The 20,222-nt window shown below is 41.5% G+C and overlaps 1 protein-coding gene across 9 annotated transcripts in view; it reads right to left on the reverse strand.

Moving 5' to 3' along the window:
* The window catches only part of RBFOX1 (RNA binding fox-1 homolog 1), a 2,066,153-nt gene that overhangs the window by 108,691 nt on the left and 1,937,240 nt on the right, over nucleotides 1–20,222 (reverse strand). For all 9 annotated transcript variants that reach the window (XM_047839429.1, XM_047839430.1, XM_047839428.1 and 6 more), the window contains 3 exons: nucleotides 16,256–16,309; nucleotides 8,550–8,642; nucleotides 6,682–6,742 (listed from right to left, as the gene is read on the reverse strand). In XM_047839429.1, coding sequence (XP_047695385.1) covers nucleotides 6,682–6,742; nucleotides 8,550–8,642; nucleotides 16,256–16,309 — 208 coding nt within the window. The remainder of the gene's footprint in view (nucleotides 1–6,681; nucleotides 6,743–8,549; nucleotides 8,643–16,255; nucleotides 16,310–20,222) is intronic.

The raw sequence follows: 20,222 nt of genomic DNA on the forward strand, positions 1-20,222 counted from the left end.
GAAGATCCTATTGGTTAGACTTTGAAAAGATGTTTCCATGTGCTTAATGTCCATTCCTCTCCGCTGCCACCATCTCATAGCACGGTTCCCTTCTCTCCAAACCAAAGGGACACTGCACTTTTAAATCTTTATAAAACCACCCAAGATCATTCTACATCAATGTAGATCATTCTAGATTATATCTACTGCTCCCTGTGCTTGGAGAACTCTCCACAACTCCTGATAAAGTTGACCTGATGTTATGTGGGTCTCTAGTGTCTTCCCGGGGCAGACTACTCAAGGCCACCTCCTCCCCCTTCAGCTATACACCGATTCAATTTCCAGTTTTGTTTTCTGCACCCACTACCTGGGTTCATCTTTATTTTTCTTTCTTTGCTTCTTCTCAGTTGTTTTTATAACCATTCTCTTTCATTAAAATTAATGGTAAATGAACAGGACTGCTGTCCAGTGTGAATGCCCAGCACCTAAAATTGCATTTTGCAAATGGTTGGTGTTCCATAAATATTTACTTAAGTTTTGCTCTAAAGGAACAGAAGGAATAGAGAGCTTTTTCTAATAGACTCATTCCCTTTTGGCTAGGATTCTATCTCCTTCTAACCTCCAATGACCTGCTTCCTGATGTACATCTAATAAAGAAGGACCCTGTTAGGGGTGACTGTCTTCAAGGCAGAGGAAATAAGAATACAGACCTTGAGAATCACCCCTGCTCAGACTTACAAAGCTCATGCCAGCTTATGTAAATGTATGCAAATTGCATGCAAATAGCCTCCTAGTCCCTGTGACTCCTTCCAGTACCTGGAAGAGACCCTTGGGATAACCCTGCTGGAGACTGGAGCCTGCACTGTCAGGAAGATGGACAAAATGATCCTGGTTTTAAGTTCTCAGGCAGTCTGTACATCCTCAGGCCTTGCAAATTCAGAGATTTTGATCAAGGACATTAAACTGAACAATGAGGCTTATAACAAAAGAGAACAGCTGACAAAGCCCATTGCTCCCAGCCTCGCAGGACCCCCCATGCAAGAAGGCGAGGGAGCAGAGACCAGACACAGGAGCTGTGTATAGAGACCCCTCTGTGGCTGGGCCTCAAAGGGCTGCATCCAAATCAGCTAGCCCCCTCCTCAAATTTAGCTTCTCAAAGGTCATCTGCCAGCCAGCTGTAGAAAAACACTGTTAACTATGGCTGCATTAGGTGTTAAAAGGCAAGTCTGAATGCGCAAAAAAAAAAAAAAAAAAAAAAAAAAAAACTGCATGTGTCTTCTTTAGGGCTTTGTGGGGCTGGATACCGAAGAAACATATTCAAGAAAGCACCCTTAAATACACCACTGGGGTTTCCCAGAACTGTTCCAATGCTTTCTAAAGATATCAACTGAGGATGCCAGGGACTTGGTAGTGGAAAGGGTGCATGAGGTGATACCCAAAATGAACAGTTACTTGCACATTGTGTTTGGTTCACCCGCTGTGGTGGTGGTGGTTTTTTTTTTCAACATATATTCATTGCCAACGTTTAGATTTCACTAAGATACAGGATTTCTGGTTTTCTTGAAAGTTTAGTAGAAATAACCATTTTTTTGATTCAGAATCCCACACGGACAAATTTGCTAGAAGTGACCAGGGACACTCCACTTAGCACCCAGTTAGCCACAAACATACCTGCTCCCTATTATATGCCTGGCTTTGAGGCCAAATATTAACAATCTTTTATTGTTATCCTGTCCTGTTTTTTCTTCTAGTAGAAAACTATCTTGCTTGGCCCAGTATGAAAATGAAAGTGCAAAAAAGAATGTGAGTCTTTCAGACCTTCCCTGCTTGTCTATTTTACCGGCTAGCCTCTGATGGCATCTGAATATTTGATCCTTAAATTAGTATGTCTATCAGGAAATTCAGCTTACTATCTACAGAAAAAAAGAAGATGACTACTTATTATTGAGATTATTGTGTAATTAAGTTTTTAGGGCATTTTGTACCCCTGGGACTGTGTCGAGTACTTATCTCCGTAATAAGCACAAATACCCTAGAAAGTAGGTCCCATTATAACTCAGTTCCTACTTGAGAACACCGGTGTGTGGAGAGTTTAAATGACTCGCCTGCAGTTCAGTAGCCAGTCAAAGGCAGAGCTGATACAAAGTCTACTTCTCTCTCTATAGTCTTGGATTTTGTGGTCCAATTTCATCCTCCCCAAGCTATCTGAGGAAAAAAAAAAAAAAGAGCCACATCCAACACCCAGGCTTGTCCAACATCCAGAGAATCCCTGAGAATGTGGTTCTCAACTTGTGTTGCATTGCAACCATTTGGTCTGCAGTGAACACAGTGGACCCCAGCTCCTGTCTGAGGGCTGCTGTCCTTAGGGGGAGTCAACAGTACAGAAGCAGCCTTGTTCCCTCTTTGCGAAGCTCTTGGATAGTGTTTGCAGATCCCTGTATGTCATCCTACAGTCTTCTCTTACATCTAAGTGCAAATGTCCTAGGAAATGGAATACCATGAGGATGGGATTGTTATCTGTGTAGCAGAGCCTCGTAGCCAGGCACCTACTTGCATTTAGGGTCTGCTGTGACTCGCACTGGAAACTTTGCAGCTGTCTAAGCTCTTGTTGGACACATAACTGAAGGAATGCATGAATGTGATGGGAGCATCGACAGTGATACTTCACCATGTGAAGATGACCTCACAATGTGGTGATCCTAAGAAGGTATATTCGCCAAAGTGGAAGTTGGTGGTTTGTGACGATAAATCAGACGGCTAATATGTGAATCTCACTGGTCACTTATTTTTCTCATTTCAGCATGACTTCGTGGGTCCTGACTTATCTTCTCTTCCCTGCCTCTAGCTCTACTGGGGTATAAGTGACAACTAAAAGTTGTAAGTATTTAAGGTGTACGACTTGTTGATTTGATATTACATATACGTTGTAAAATATGCACACAATCAAGCTAATTTACATATTCATCATCTCTCTCTTTTTCTTCTTTCTTTCTTTCTTTCTTTCTTTCTTTTCCTTCCTTCTTTCTTCCCTTCCTCCCTTCCTTCCTTTTTTGTGGTGATAATATTCCCTCTTAACATAGTCACTCTTGCTGAGGATCTGAGAGGGCCCCATATCTTTTCGGTTAAATCATGTTGCAATTTATGGGGCAGTTTATCTGTAGTGATGATACTGATGAATTGTGGACTGGACAGGCTTTGAGAACTGCTTTTCTTTGAATCCCGAAAGTCACCATGGTGTCCTCTACAGAAACCAGCTGCTTTATGTAATTAGGGTTTGTATTTGTTTCTTAAGTAAATTCTGCTTGTCATGGTCCATCCACCCCTTGCATCCTGCACTCAGCCCATGTGATGGGACAAGCCTCCAAATGACCCCGTTCAGAAACATGTATGAGAAACACACATGACTTACTGCTGGAAGCTAAGAATGCATGGCTACCTGGAATGGGATGTGGGATGTTTATGCCAACATCTGGCAGGGATTTGGGGCTGAACGCTTAACAATCTTTTTGTTACTGTGGTGAGTTACCATTTGTGGGCAGTTCTGTAAATGATGGAGGGAAAGCAATGTAACAAGATTTTGTTCATAATAAAAGAGAAAGACTTCACTAATGACTTCATCTCTTCTAGCCTCAGTTTTTGCCTCTTTAAAATAGGGATAAGTATGTCCTCTTTAGAGGATTTCATGTGGGCCCAGTGCATTTAAAATGCTTAACAGAATGTCATACAGTCAGTGTTCCAGAGATGTTGGCTATTAGTGACTGAGATTTTTTTTTTTTCTTTAAACGTTTATTTATTATTGAAAGACAGAGAGAGACAGAGCATGAGCATGGGAGGGGCAGAGAGAGGGGAGACACAGAATCTGAAGTGGGCTCCAGGCTCTGAGCTGTCAGTACAGAGCCCGACACGGGGCTCAAACTCACGAACCATGAGTTCATGACCTGAGCCAAAATCGGACGTTTAACCGACTGAGCCACCCAGGTGTCCCTTAATGACTGAGTTTTGAATTGTGTCCCCACATTCCACGGGGCCAGTTTTCAACCCCCAGGTGGGACACAGATCAATAACTCTTTAAAATAAATATGCATCCATATGGCTTACAGAATAACATTTGGCTTCCCTTGCTTCATTTTCTCACGTGAACAGTACACCTGACCACCTTTGCACATGCGTGACAGTGGTCGTGGAAGCACGTGTGCATGCACACACACATACGCACACAGTTGCTACTTCATAATTTAAGGAAATGGCCAATAGTCGAGTCAATGTCATCTCACATTAACTCTGGCAAGTTGCAGAGTTTTTTGTTTTTACCCAAGTAGAAAGGCTTCATGACATACAAATCAGAAGTTTGCTTCATTTCAGCACTGGGCATTCAGAGTCTGTTGTGGAAATTTTCTATTCCCTTTCAGGCCATGTCTCGGATGTTGCTGCAGCTAGAAACCGGGTCAGCAGAATAGATAAATCCTCTGGTCTTTCAAGTTAGAACCCTGCTAAACTGACAGTATTTCTCTGTGTAATGGGCCCCCTTTAAAAATAGGAATGGACTGACTTAGCCAAATTGGTAGCCATTGGCACAAGACAAGGAAAACCAAAACCGAAACTAACAAATGCTAATACTACCGTTTTTAACAACAGAAACAAAAAAATGGGGCGCCTGGGTGGCTCAGTCGGTTAAGTGTCTGGCTTCAGCTCAGGTCATGATCTCACACTCCATGAGCTCGAGTCCCGTGTCAGGCTCTGTGCTGACAGCTCATAGCCTAGAGCCTGCTTTAGATTCTGTCTCATTCTCTCTCTCCTCTTCCCATTTGTGCTCTGTCTCTCTCTGTCTCTCAAAATTAAATAAATGTAAAAAAATTTTTTTAAATAATTAAATGTCAATCAGTATGGAAGGTAAGACTAAACCCATATATCCATTTCATGGAATCTTATGTAACCACTAAAAAGAATGGGTTTGGTCCGTGTATTAACATCAAACGAACTCCATATTGATTTATAAAAGCCAATTAAAAATGATGTGCACACCATGACATAATTTATATGAAAAGCACATACACAATACTGTGAATACTATAAATATATATTACATATACATGCATAAAAAAGCAAAGTTAAAGTACACACAATAATCTAATGGTGGTGTTCTCCGAGGGGGAACTAGAATACCAAGCTGGTAGTGGCATTATTCAAAATATATTTACCTTTTCCTTTAATGTTTCTTTCTCATTTTTTCATTTTTTTTAATGAGTCTGCATTTCCATGTTGCACATGTAATTAAGAAGTTAAAAATGGAAAATATCATTCCTTTATCACAGTAATAAAACTGTATTATTTTTTTTTTTAATTTTTTTTTTCAACTTTTATTTATTTTTGGGACAGAGAGAGACAGAGCATGAACGGGGGAGGGGCAGAGAGAGAGGGAGACACAGAATCGGAAACAGGCTCCAGGCTCTGAGCCATCAGCCCAGAGCCCGACGCGGGGCTCGAACTCCCAGACCGCGAGATCGTGACCTGGCTGAAGTCGGACGCTTAACCGACTGCGCCACCCAGGCGCCCCAAACTGTATTATTTTTTAAAAACCTACAAAACAAAGGAAAAATATCTTCCAGTCTTATAATTCAACTCAGCCGTGAGCATTTTGACGTAATGCCTTCCATAGTGTAGTTGAAATCATGCTATACCTTTTCATTAAGAAAAAATTTCATTCATCAGGAAGCCCTGCATCTTCCTTATCTTGCTCATTTTAGTGGGTATAATGTTCCACTGAGTGGTTATAATTAAACCTACTGTATTACATTCATACCTAGCTTTTTGGCACAATTAAGCATGTGATTAGCATACCGGCAGCTTCCCCTGCCCCCCATATGTATCTTAAGAGAGATGTATTCTGAGAAGGATTACAGAATCAAAATGGTGGAACTTTTCAATTCTTGTACAGATGCGAGATCTTATTATGAGGAATTCTGAGACAGCTTCTTGGTTAGTGCAAGTAGAGATACATTGTCCTGAAGGGGTCTGCAGTATACAGCAACATCTGTATCTGTCCCCAAACAGCACTGGGCAACCCAGAGAAACAGAAAAACCGCACTCATGTTATGGAGCTCAGCAGGAAGCACCCTCCAAGCCATTTAAAATCCTAATATCTCCAGAGCAGACTCAATGCCAGAACCACATTCTGCTGTCCCTCTTCCAGAAATGACTAAGGATCAACAAGGAGGTGGGGGGGGGGGGGGAAGGAAACAAACCAAACTTCCATTCTCCCTCAACTTTCTATAATAACAGCAACTTAAGTGACCCAGGTAACCCTGAATAATTACTTGTATCTCACTCCAAATGGGGGTTATTCTAGAGGGACTGGAGGAAGGGCATGTACGCTCTACCCGAAAACAAAACTTGCCTCAGCCCTGAAATGATCTTGTTTAAAGAATGATTATTGAAGTCTCACTGGCAGATGGTGTCACAATAGCTTCACGGGGACTACGTGGTGATCGGACAACTCTGTCCCTGCCTCAGTGCTCACCCGGGTATGTGTCGTCCCTGAAAAGTATCTGATCAATGCAGGTGGTTCACTGTAGCAGGTCAGCAGTTAGGGCACGGGAGCCACTGTGAGGCGACTGTGGCTTGTTGAAACATATCCCCCGGTTACATCATTGAATAGATTCAGAGGTAGAGATGATTGCTTGCTGAAGGCCAATCTCTACTTACCATTTGTATAAGGGTTGACAGTCTTTTTATTTGTCATTACACGTGCTGTGGCATTATTTACCTACGTACATAGAAAACTCAAATGAGCACAAATGCTAGGACTGGCCCACAGTTCAATTAGTTGCATGCATTATGACTGTGATTACTTATTTAAAAAAAAAAAACTAAAATGCATTTTAACTTATAAAAGGCAGTAGATGCATAACAAAATCATACATTTTTATAATTACATTTACTTCATAACCATTTTAACTTACAAATCATTTCAATAAAGCAATGTCATATCATTTAAAAGTTTAATAAGGAGACAATAAAAGCAAATTAAAAGGAACTGCATAATTGAAGATTGAAAAGCATGCATGTACTCCATGGTAACACAGAAACAATAAATATTTTTAAACACAAAATAAAATTCATATGAAGGAACATGCAGTGGAGTAGAAGAGGGGAGAGACAAGGTACAAGGGAACATAAATGTCAAAAAACAAAAAACAAAAAAAAAAAAGAAAAGAAAAAAAGGGACAAACAAGATTTAGCCGTGTGCAACACTTTAGGAAGGAAGAACCATTGGGGAAGCAACATCTAGCATTCAACACTAGGAACAAGAGCCTTTGACATAGCAAGAATTAACAAGATCATTCAAGCTTGAAAGTCACAGCTAACAAAAGGATAAAAGAGGGTGCATCGTTTAACACAATATGGAGTTAACAATCTGAGTAAGATGTGCACTGTCATATCCCAATCCAATCAGTGCCTCCCAGGCTCGCTTAGAACGTACACTCAGTTACAGGCGTACCGGTACCCAAAAAAATAGAGCATCAAGAAAACTTAATACGACAAGTCAAAAAAATCCACGTGGTATATATATGTATATAGATAATCAGCACTAAATACGTCAAGCGGCAGATGGACTTCACCACTTACCATTCACCACCATCGCCAGCATGGGTTTGTATACAGTTACCATGGTTACTGAGAGTTTGGTGAGGGGCCTAAGCGTTATCGTCGAGGGGGGGGAAAATGAAAGGCAAAATATGCAACATCTTACTCCAAAGACTAAAGCATTTTTAACTGGTATTTTTTTTTTTTAAGTTTTAACAAATATAACCCTGTGGCCAGGTTGAGGGAGATCCAGTGGTAGAAAGAGTAGATTCTGAGTATCGAAATTTTAGCATTTTTTAATATTTATTCATTATTATTATTTTTTTCAGTGAAAAGGGGCCAGATATTGAACAGGAAATCCTGTTGGTTATTCACTTCATTATCAAAATGATACAAAGATTCCAACTGGCTTGTTTAAAAAAAAAAAAAATGAAAGGTTCAGTGACAAAGACCTCTCATTTAAAAAAACAAAACAAAACAAAAAACAATTGTACATTCAAATGCTACTGCTTTCACCATTTGGCTCAATTTGGACACCACTGTGGATCCCTCGTCAACCCTGCAGTGGAAAGAGAAAAGAAAAGAAAAAAAAAAAAAAAGGATAAAAAGAAAAAAAAAAAAAGAAACTGCCCTGTATTTTGTCTTGTTTTGCACTCTGTCTCCCCTGGCTGGGAATCTATTGCACCCATTAATGATAAAACACAGAAAATTAAAAAAAAAAAAAAAAGTTCCGATTAACCTTTCCTTTGTCTCCCTTATTGCCATTCACCTTTTCATCAGTAATAAGAATGACAGGATAAAGTAAAATTTAAAAAAAAAAAGTAAGGCCAGTTTTCCTTTTTATATATAAATATATATATATATATATAAACAGTGAGGAGGGAACAGGGTCACATACAACACACGGTGATGCATCTGGCACGACAAATGAGCGCGAAGCAGACATTTATGAAAAAGATGAAAAGGAAAATATTTTGGACATGCACCTCGATTTTACGGCCCTCTACCACGGTGCCGTGTAATTTCTCCCTCGCCCTGTCCGCATCGGCACTATTTTCGAAAGTTACGAAACCAAATCCCTGCATGCAGGAGGGAAAAGGGAAAACAACATGCAGATTATTATTCCAGTCAACGACCACTGCGGAACGTTCTCTCGCTTTAAGTTCTATTGCTTGTCCTGGCTTCAGTTCTGTAACATGCAAATTAGAGAAATTATAAGGATACGAAGGTGTGCAATAAGTAAGCGACACATGTGAACGAGATTTTTTTTTTCTGTCACCCGTGATCTGTAACCCCCTGAAGAATTCAAAGGATACCAAAGATACCTCTCTACATGACACTACAGAAGAAAATAACTCTAACAGAAAGGAAATGAGGTCCAAATCAATTTACAGTGTCTTCACAGAGAAGAAAATGAAATAACGGGGGGGGGGGGGGGGGGGGAGGAAAAAAGGAACCGCTTTCTGGACATGCAAATTAAGAATAAAATAAAATAAAACGTGTGCACGAAATTCAACAATGAATGCCAAAATCTTCTAACATTGCCTACAGAGTCATGCCGTGTGGTTTTAAGAACATCTCTCGTTCATGCAGTTTTTAGGGTTATTCAAATTTGTCAAGTTTACAGCCTTTACTTCTCAAAAATAAAAATCAGAAGCCTAAAAAAAAGGAAAGACCTTTTTTTATAATAAATCTCAAACTCTTTGATCTAATAAACAAAATAATCACATGAAATGAATTGAAATAAATATCAATGGATTAATAACAATGCAAACAGTTCAAGTAACTTTTTTTGTATTAATTACCCCCACCCCGCCTCAAAAACATTTGTCCTTCTGTATCTGTTAACTTTCCAGGCTACTTCATTAACCGAAAAGGGAAATGTGTATACATATACTGTAACGTTCTAACACATTATCTTGATATTCATTTCTCAAATCAACAGGTAGAAAATAAAGAAGCTTTTGTTCATAGAATGTTATTCACAGTAACACTCTGGACACTTCCTCTCTTACTGATAGGTAACAAATTAGACTAGACCCTGTACTTCGCTACTGGCATACTTTGTTTTAACATTTCAGCCTCGAAAAACCCCACTAAACGTCACATTGTCAAAAGCCACCTTTTTTTCTTCACTGACACTGTTCCTAAGAAGAGTACAGAAAATATGACACATTATTTTTAAAACCCCTAAAAATATTTGTACATCTTGTTCAGAAATATACACCAACCTTTTGAAACCATTCCAGCGTAAATTTGCCCAACTTGCTCTGGTTCTCACAGCGTAAACTGGGTGAGACAATGCAGTGTGTTGGGATTCCTATTTGGAACTGAGTAAACGTCAGTAAAGGGACAGCTGGTTTTAAGCTTAACTGGGGTAGTTTGACGTCCAGTCTCATTAATGAAATAGACAGTAATTACAAATAATAAGTGATCCTTAACCAGCTGGTGCTACCGCCCAACCCCTCACTAGGTTGCTAAAGCGATTGCCAAACCTCAGGGTGTTAAGAGAGGTGTTGCCCCATGGTCTGCCTGAGTGAGGACTTTCCAACATCAATATGGGCTCATGGGTAGAAGATACCAGGTGTGGATGCACTCAAGCTAAATTAAGTGATTATGTGACAGAACTCAATGGAAAAAAATAGAAGCAGCTTTACTTTGGAGGACTAGACTGAAGAATCTTTCATAATCTTTCCCACAGTGAGGATCTGTGAGTAGGACAATTCTGGATTATTTGATCAATATGAGACTTTATGCTCCATAACAGAAGGGCCTGCTTGGTCTCACACCCACATTAGGTATCCAAATATACTGGCAAACTGATTAGTTTTGAAATAATAACCCCTCAATGGACTAAAGACACAATTTGGGGGGTTTGCTCTATTAATGGCTCTGACTCTTGGCCAGTGGGTCCCAAACTTGGTTGCACAATGAAAGAAACTGGGGAATACAGTGTATTAAGTAGATTCCTGACAGGGCTCAGAGCTACCTGATCAGAGCTCCAGAGTGGAGCCCAGAAATCTGTTTGTTGAAAAAGCTACTGTGTGGTCCAGCAACTCCATTTCCATGGCCTCTGCTATCACCAGGCACCATCCAAACACAGTTTCGGTTCACTGTATGAGGTGGAATACTACGTTGCCTACTTCCAGGGAGCAGCCGATGGAGAGGCGTGAGTTTTGGAGGTGGATATCTATCTGACTTGGTTATTCGGATCCAAAGTGCAGGGGTACAGCCATTATCTTATGGCAATGTCCACTTCCTCCCCTCAAAACCTAACCACCTAGCATGCACAGAATGTCATACATCTAACAGATAAGGGCAGCGAGGACGCTGGCTATAGCAGGGACAATTCTCTCCCTAGCAAGCAAAGAAAATGCACAGTCCAAGTCTTATCAATGGAGGGTTCTGTGGCCTCATTGCTATCCGCAGGTAGCAGTCATTAGCATCACAGCACCCGGGGAAACGGAACATTCGACCCACCTGCCAAACGTCATCCCAAAGAATCACGTCATCGTGATTCTTGTCTGGCTCCAAGGCAGACGATACTGGCTTAAAATCAGCACTACGTGCATCAGGGACACACGAAGGTGGAGATAGAAATAGGTTTAGAATCCCATGGAAAGTTCATAAACTACAAAGCAAGTGGCTCCCTACCTTCCTAAGTTCTCCCTTTGTCTTAAAATAAGATACTAAATATATGGATTCTTATTCTTACTCTCACTTTCTGCTAAACGTCTCTCTCTCTCTCTCTCTCTCTCTCTCTGTCTGTCTGTCTGTCTCTCTCTCTTTTTCTTTGAGGTCCTCAATACCTCTTTCCTGCTCTTGAGATGACTAGTTAAGATTCTATAAAGTCAGGTTCAGAAGTGCTTATTCCAGAGACAGTCCCCAAATACCAAAGGGACTGTCCTACCTTTTCCATTGGACAGTCACACCTCCCCACAGGCAAGAAGTGATATGGCCTCCCTGGGCCAGAAGATTGCCAGAATTCTCATCTGGGGGGGGATGCCAGTGACTTGGCAGTTTTTAGGTACCCTCTCGGCCAAGTGCAGGTGCTGGGTAAGTCCAAGAACAGTACTGAGGTTACTTCTTTTAACCTACATCAGGGTCAGGTTTTTATCTCAAGGAAGCACAATGTGGAGTTCTTAAAAAACATTCTGGATATTTTTATCTCAGACTTAAAGAGGGAAAATGGAAGAAGCATGTTTTGGACTTGGCCTGAGAGCATGGGAAGGGAGTGCAGATCTCAAGCGCATGGGGCCCACAGAGCGGAGGGACATGGTCTTTGCTGCAGGAGAGGCACTGGTCCCAGGGCCACCTCAGGAGATGGCTGGAGCAGAGAGAAGGCACAAAGCTGACTAAGAGACCTGGTAATGTGTGCACGATAACGGGGCTCCCAAGATGGGCTGCAAGGCCAGTGTGACTTGCTTGTTTTAAAGCCTTTGGTGAATCTGGGGCACCTGGGTGTGCCAGTCGGTTAAGCATCTGACTCTTGATTTCCACTCAGGTCATGATATCACAGTTCTTGAGTTCGAGCCCCACATCAGGCTCTGTGCTGACGTCACGGGTCTGCTTGGGATTCTGTCTCCCTCTCTCTCTAACCCCTCCCCTGCTTGCTCTCTCTTTCTCTCTCTCTCTCAAAAAATAAATAGACATAAAAAAAAGTCTTTCGTGACTCGTGAATTCTGACCTTCCCATATCTCAATTATTTTTCCATTTTGGTTTTCAGGTATATGGGTAGGTCACACCTTCTTTTTGTCGCCGTCGTCGTTGTTGTTTGGGGGATACCTTCCTTTTTGTATCAATGCAAAAATAACATTTTGTACGTTAAGTCAAGGCTCTGAAGCACCCAGGACTGAAGAGCGTGCTATTGTTTTCATCTTACGTGAAAACCCAACTCCTCTAGTTGCTGGTGCAAAGACCTGTCTAGAAGAGGGGGCTGCTGATACCACTCTAAAGATTCATTTTTCTGGGGGACTAAGAGTTTCACAGCTCACTTCTTCCCACTCACCTTTGCACACACAGCTCCTTCTCCCAGGAAGACCACCTGACCTACCTCCTTCCCTTCCCTGGGAAACTCCTACTCATGAGAAAGTTCACTCGCAGCTTAAACGTCCCTTCTTCCCAGAAGCCTTACCACCCCTCACAACACGGGTCTGCCTGCTTGGCTTCTCAGTAGCCTCTTACGTGCCACACAGCACAGCCTGCAATATTGCATTTGGGTGCCCTCCCTGCCGCCCCCACCCCCGCCAACTACTCAGGAAAATCTATGAGGACAGGAAGCACTTCTGTTTCCCTTACCATGAATTCACCTGTCTTCTTGTACCTGGAAGGGAACCAGTCCTCACAGGTAGCTACAGAATCAAAGATCAGACTGTATACTTCCTACATGTATTACGCGCTAGGGGCGCCTGGGGGATTGAGTCCGTTAAGAATCCGACTCTTGGTTCTGGCCCAGGTCACGATCTCACAGTTCATGGGTTCGAGTCCCACGTCGAGCTCCATGCCGACAGTGCACGGCCTGCTTAGGATTCTCTCTCTCCTCCTCTCTCTTCCCCTCCCCTGCCCCCTCTCTCTCAAAATAAATAAATAAACATTAAAAAAAAAAGGAAGTAGCTCTATCTGGCTGTATCCCCCAAACACAATACTTTAGAGCTAAACAAAATGTTTTTAAATCTCATAAAGGAAAAAAAAATTTAAGATCTCTGACCCCTAAATGCTATCATATTCTTATTTTCAAAGTCTGGCACGTCTTTTTAAAATGTGGTTTCCCCGTATACTTGCTACCTGTGTATACATTTATGCTCTACATTCTCAGGATAACATAGGCACTGTCTGTGTTTGTATAAGGTATATGAACATGCACACCCCCCCACCCCCAAATATCCCCAACATACAGCCGTACTCACTGGGCACTGCAGGACCTGCCTCGGGGACCGTCTCCAAAGAGAATGGCCAGAAGGTGAGCTCCTGGCTCTTAAGGGCCACCCACTTCCCCTGGCTGCTTCTCTTGCACCAAATGATGAAAATGAGGTCCTCACAATGGTTCAGGTTCCTCAACTATTTAAATGGCAGTGTTCCTTTAAATAGGGCCCTTTCCTGTAAAGGATGATGCCAAGTATGAAAAATGTCCTCGTGTGAGCTGCTGTCCCTATTTAGCAGGTGCCCCAAAGGACTGTCTGGATGACACTCCCGTCAGCACCTGCAAGACGGGTTGTTTCCGAGGAAGCATACCCAGCCAGAGAGGCTATTTTTGATGTCTCCTAATCAAAAGGAAAAAGCAGGTTCACAAAGTCAGTCTCTGGATGCAGCAAACTTAACTGGTCTTCATTGCTAAAGCCCCAGAGACAGGCTAATCACGGCAATGACGGGGGAAGTATTAAAAATAGTACCTCCACTGTACTTTCAAAATAGCAAACGATATTCTTCTAATGTCCCAAAACAGCTCTCGAAAGGAATTAAATAGCTTTTTCCAACGGGCAAACGTTACAAAACAAAATACAAATTAAATAGAAATTTTAAAAAAGGCAGTCTTTAAAAGCAGTAGCATTACAGACTCAGGATTAGAAGGAAGTTGGCCAACATTCCGGGTCATCTTCTAGGATTTTGCCAGGAACGCATCAGGCCTGAGTGAAAGGGATTAGGCCGTGTACATTTTTTGCTTTTCTTTTTATTTAAAAAATTTTTTTTTAACATTTACTTATTTTTCAGAGACAGAGTGTGAGTGGGGGGCAGAGAGAGAGGGAGACACAGAATCTGAAGCAGGCTCCGGGCTCTGAGCTGTCAGCACAGAGCCTGATGCGGGGCTCGGATTTCCAGACTGCGAGATCATGATCTGAGCCGAAGTCGGACGTCTAACCGACAGAGCCACCCAGGTGCCCCTTTTCTTTTCTTTTTTAAAGATTTTATTTTTGAGTAATCTCTACACCCAATGTGGGGCTCAAACTCATAACCCTGAGATCAAGAGTCACTGGCTCGATGGACTGAGCCAGCCGGGTGCCCCTGGGCACATTTTTTCTTAAATTCTTTTTTAATGTTTACTAACTTTTGAGAGACAGAACAGAGTGTGAGCGGGCAGAGGGGCAAAGAGAGAGGGAGACAGAATCCGAAGCAGGCTCCAGGCTCAGAGCTGTCAGCACAGAGCATGACGTGGGGCTCAAACTCACTGACCGCAAGATCACGACCTGGGCCGAAGTCAGACACTCAACTGACTGAGCCACTCAGGCGCCCCGAGGGCACATTTTTTCTTAATGCACTTTGCATTGCAGGTATAGAAACAGCCCCTGTAATAATTTTCACACAAGAAGCAGAAAGTTAACTTACGTTTCTCCCAGACTAGAGGTCCCACCACTGATATAAGAATGACAAAAAAAAAAAAAAAAAAAAAATCCAAAATTATGGAGGAAGAAGGTCCCTGAACAAGCAGAACCAGAGAGTATAATGAATTGATTCTTTTTTTTTTTTTCCTCATCTGGCATATTGCAACATCTTTTTGGCTATGGAGAGGAGAACACTGGATTTTCTTCCCTCACAGCAATCTGCAGCATCCCATTCAGGAGGGTAAGTGTGCAGACTGCCCAGGGAATAATACATTCAAATGCTTGCTTCATGGAAGGAGGTATGCTATGCCCAAGAGAGTTGGCACTGTCCCCCTTGGAAAAAAACAGTTCTTCTCTTAACCCTCCTGGATACTGACTTGTCCCAAGTTGCCTGTATAAGGAAAGTTATAGGCCTAAATTCCAGTATCTCTGTATCTGGCAAGCGATTTGTCCCAATATCCACTTTCACAGTCTGAAGATGTAAGAAGGGAGCTTGGAATTCTGGACAGCTTGGGGACTGGCACCAGGGATTCAGAACTTTAACAACAGGCCTGGAAGGTCTCATAAAACACAGATTGCTGGGCTCCAATTTTGAGTATCTGATTAGGGCTGGGTTGGACCCTGAGAAATTTGCATTTCTAAGTAAGTTCCTAAGTCCTGCTGCTCCTGTGGGGATTGCATTTCGATGACCACTGAATGATACAGGGGATACATTGAGAGACATGGGCCTTTCCCCCCCAACCTAATGCATTTCCATGTTGAAGGGGCCTTTCCATATAACCCTCGATTTACTAACACTCTTACCTCTAGGAAAATCTACTTTAAAATTGGTCTCCTATAGGGGAAAAAATTCAAAGCAATGGCAAATTGCAAAATGTGGAGTGGTGAATATACTAAGGAAAACAATTACATTCAAAAGGTTGGTGTATGTGAAATTTTCTCCCCTACAACCCAGGAAAATAACTGCACTTTATTAATACAGAATAATCACATATTTACCTGCGCATGAGACTATCAACTCACTTTTTAATATAAAGAACATAATTATCACTGAAAAACAAAAATGTAGCAACAACATTATTTTTTAAGCATGGGTAATTTTCCTCTGGAAACTTGATATATATATAAATAGATATATAAATAGATAAATAGATAGGTATAAAACAGCAATTTTAAATTACCCCCCCCCCTTATACATTTACACTAAACCCAATGTATTTCCCACCATTTTGGAAACTGGAGGAGGTCTCTAAAGGAATTCCCACTAAAGTGTATTTTCACAATGCGCTAATTAAAACAGTGCAGTTGTTTTCCATTATGCAGAGCAAACGTTTAAAAATAAGCTAAACAATCCTGAAGTAAATGAAATTGCTTACCTTTGAGCCTCGCTCATTAAAAATAATTTCAACATCTAAGATTTTACCAAATTGCTGCAAAGAAATAGAAATGTTTTATAAGCAAGAGAAATGGAATAAATCATGTTATGCACATTGGTAATTGTACCCCAAGTCAGAGGTTTTTTTTTTTTTTTCCTCTTTTATTATCAAGGATAGGCATTTTAAGTTGTTTTATCCTTAGAGAAGTGCTTGAACCAAGAGACTGGAACCACACACAGATTTCCATCTTGCTGGATACCCCACCATGTGAGAGGGTGTAGCACTGGCCTGGGGCAAAATGTATGGTCAAGTGGTTAGTTCCATTTTCCTTTTTTTATGTGTGTGCAATAACTTTCCCAGGCACTGAGCAGCGAAGATGAAAACTGGTTGGTGTGTAAACTGATCAATGCTCTTATGCTACTCTACTCCACTAGCTACTGGGAGAAACCTCCTGGAAGAGGTGTGGTTTTCATAATAAAATGTCCAGGTAGCATCTGATGATGAGGGCTACGGCCCTTGGCCCCAGCAAAAGCTAGAGGAACAGTGAGGCCATGGAAGAGAAGTCAAGTCCAAAGAGATAAAAGCAAGATCCTCCAGGTGGATATCCATCATAATCAAGACACCAGCGCAGCTGTGATTAGCCCTCGGGCTGAAATGTACTTCTCTCAAAATGATTCCCCATTTTGTTAAACAAACAAATAGATTTTTAGACAATTAGCACGAATAGACTCTATAAGGGGTGAAAGCAACTTGACACATTTAGGCCCGGAAACATGGTTTCAGATTACAAATAGGGCAGCCAAATAACTCACGGATGCCCAGTTACATTTAAATTTCAAATTTTTCAGGATAATTACATCCCCTGCAATATTTAAGACACACCTATACTTAATAAAATATGTTATCTACAATTCAAATTCAACTATTGTTATCTTATGTTTGTCTTTATTTGCTAAATCTCATAGTCCTAGGGAGACGTGCACGTCAAACAATTTGCGATTCATACTTTTAAAGAAAGGGAACATGGACTTGGAATCAGAAGCATCTGATAGTCCAAAATCTTTTCCCCTTGACATTGGAGTCTCTTCCTTTGTCTTAGCTTGCATGAAGTACAGTGGGTATTTATTTATTTAACTTTTTTGAGTGTGCAGGTGGGAGGGGGTTGTTGTGAAAGTATGCGACGTGGCCCAGGAAAAGTATGACGGGAAATTTACCCTGATGCAGAATTAGGGCGAGTGCTCCTTTTAGTGATTAAAAAAATAAATGGAACCACACGAAGTAGTATGTCCATCTTTTTTTCTTTTATTTTGAGCTTTTGTATTATTCCATTTGCTTTTGCAGCCTGGATTTTTTTTGCATCCTTTGTTGCCCTAAGAGATTCTGCATTCTGTCTTTTTCCCCAGGGTAGAAAGCATTAAGCAGCCTCCATGTTGCAGAGGACAGAGTGGCTGGGAGGGAAAGAAAAGGAACCAAAGATAAGAAGACAGAGAAGAGAAGACGGCTCCCCTGGCCACTATACACAGGACACCAGGGGGCCCTGAGAATAAGTGTGAAGAGGGTGCAACTAAGATTTGAGAACAGAATTATTTGAAACATACAGAGGCTATCCTCTGGAACAAATAAATCTACCTTCCCTGGAAAGGCAGAAAAAAAACTATGCACACTACAGTTGAAGAGAAAGAGCTCAAAACCTTGAAACAAAAGTAGTTTGATGAGAAAAAGGGAATCCAAAGCTATGTCATGGAAATGTGCCCATCCCCCAGGATACAGAGGCGGTCAGGGGACTGCACCTTGAATTTGTCTTGTGGAGCGGACATGTTTCTCTTCTTCCCGGAGAAGTAGAAGGCTAGGAAGAAACAAAGAAGCAGTTGGGCTGGGAGAGGACAGGGGAGGACTACAGTGCCAGCAGGAGAGATGGAAATACCAAGAAACTCATAGGTAACTCACCCTGCAATTGATGGACACTCTAATTTCCTTTTGGTCAAGAGAATGTTCTTCTATGGAGCATTTTCTGTGCCCTAGATTTGGGCAGAGAAAGTTGTTAAAAATAGAAGAAGAAAACTTCCAGGTTTGGGAAATGCAGGATTTGCCGTTGAAAGGGGAGCTGAATTTGATAGTAAAAACTCCTCCCGTTTGTGAACTCCTCCGAAGCAGTGATTTTGATATAACCTCCTCAGAATATTCAGTCCACACAGATGCTATCATATTTATTTCAGGCCTGAGAGCATGAAAGCACACATATTTATGAGCGGGGAAGCTTGAAAAGGATTCCTTCCAAAACCATGAAGCAAATGTCATCTACGGAACATTCTCTAAGCAGTCAACATGAAAACACTCCCTTTAAAATAAGATCTGGTTGAAACAGAACCAACCAATCAAGAAGTAATCCTAGCATGTGTCATTCCCTAAATGAAACAATGACACCATATGCCCTGAAATGGTCTCAAATGTTTGCCTCTTTGGCAGTTGCTACTGGGTGGGTGATTCTCAGAGCCAGCGAAGCAAGCGAAGCAAACGGGCAAGAAGAATACTGGTGTGAGCCCCATTTCGAAGACAGTTGCATACTGTATTTATAGTATCAACAGTTTAATTGGGAAGTTTGGTACTAATGATGTAAACACAGCTGGCACACGTTCAGTTTAAACAGACACGGCTCGCTCGCAGACATTAACTCGCATTTGTCTGCTCAACACCCATGGTTAGCCGCGTTCCACAACAACTCCAAATCCACGCAAGGGGTCTCAATAGCTGTATCAAGAACAAAATCCAGAAGCTTACAGGAATGCACTGGAGCAGGTACGTACCAGGCATTTTCAGACAGTCTCAGATCAAATAATATTTCCCTGAAAAACTGTGAATGATGTTCAACGGTTACAGCATAAAACATGAAAGTAAAGGTTAGTTCAAAGAGTGTACATGGAGGCTAAGAAAAGGCACCGTCTCAGTTTTCTTTGGGTTGGCTTCATGTCTGGAATGCAGAAGTTAGGAGGCACTAGGCCAGGTCCAAAAAAAAATAAAAATAAAAATAAATAAAGCCTTCATTGCTTCTAACCGCACGGTGCATGGAACTTTGCCAGTAACACTAAAGGGGCAGACATCTCTGTTTTATTACAAAGAGGTGATCATGAAAGCTTCTTTTGCATGTTCTGAAAGTCATGTGGTCTGTTTCTGGGTGACAATTATGAGTGATTTCACTAGATCATGCATCATGCCTAGAGGGTTTGTATTTTGATAACAGAAGCAAGGCTGTGCTGTAAACAAGGGTATTGTGCGCATTTGAATCCTATACTCCATGAGTAGTTATTTCTGAAAACAGTCCTGTGATACAATGTGTCCTGTCAGTGGTCTGGATATATCATAACCACCTCTCTCACTCACCTAGGTACCTGTACACTTCTAAAGGTAAGGTAAAGAATCATTCTGCTCAAGAGCAAGCCATTACAATCAATTTGGAGGAAATCCACACATTTCTTTCATGGGATCATCAAGATTTCAAACATAAAGAAAAGGCACTCTCGCGAATGCTTCCTGACATAAGGACAGAGCTCAAGACTGAAGTAGCCAGGCCAGAAGCAATATTTCTTACAGTGAAACACCCAGAACCAATGCCCCTGATCTGTTCCTTTCTGCCCCAACTGGTGTTTTAAAAAGACTCTGGCTCCACTGTGGCCAGGTAACTTCTTGACCAAAGACTGTTCTATGAAAGAGAAAGAGAAAGAGGAAGAGGAAGAGGAAGAGGAAGAGGAAGGGAAGGGAAAGGGGAAGGGGAAGGGAAGGGAAGGGAAGGAAAAGTAAAGAAAAGAAAAAAGAAAAGCAAGCAAGAGAGAAAGAAAGAATGAAAGAAAGAAAGAAGGCAAGCAAGCAAGCCTGAACTTAGAAGATTTAATGCCAAACGCTAGAATAAATTCATCCAAAGGAGGAGGAAATAAAGAATGCCAAGTACCGAGTACATGGTGGAAAAAGGTAA

Source organism: Prionailurus viverrinus, chromosome E3 (assembly GCF_022837055.1).
Source record: "Prionailurus viverrinus isolate Anna chromosome E3, UM_Priviv_1.0, whole genome shotgun sequence".
Classification (NCBI taxonomy): Eukaryota; Metazoa; Chordata; class Mammalia; order Carnivora; family Felidae; genus Prionailurus; species Prionailurus viverrinus.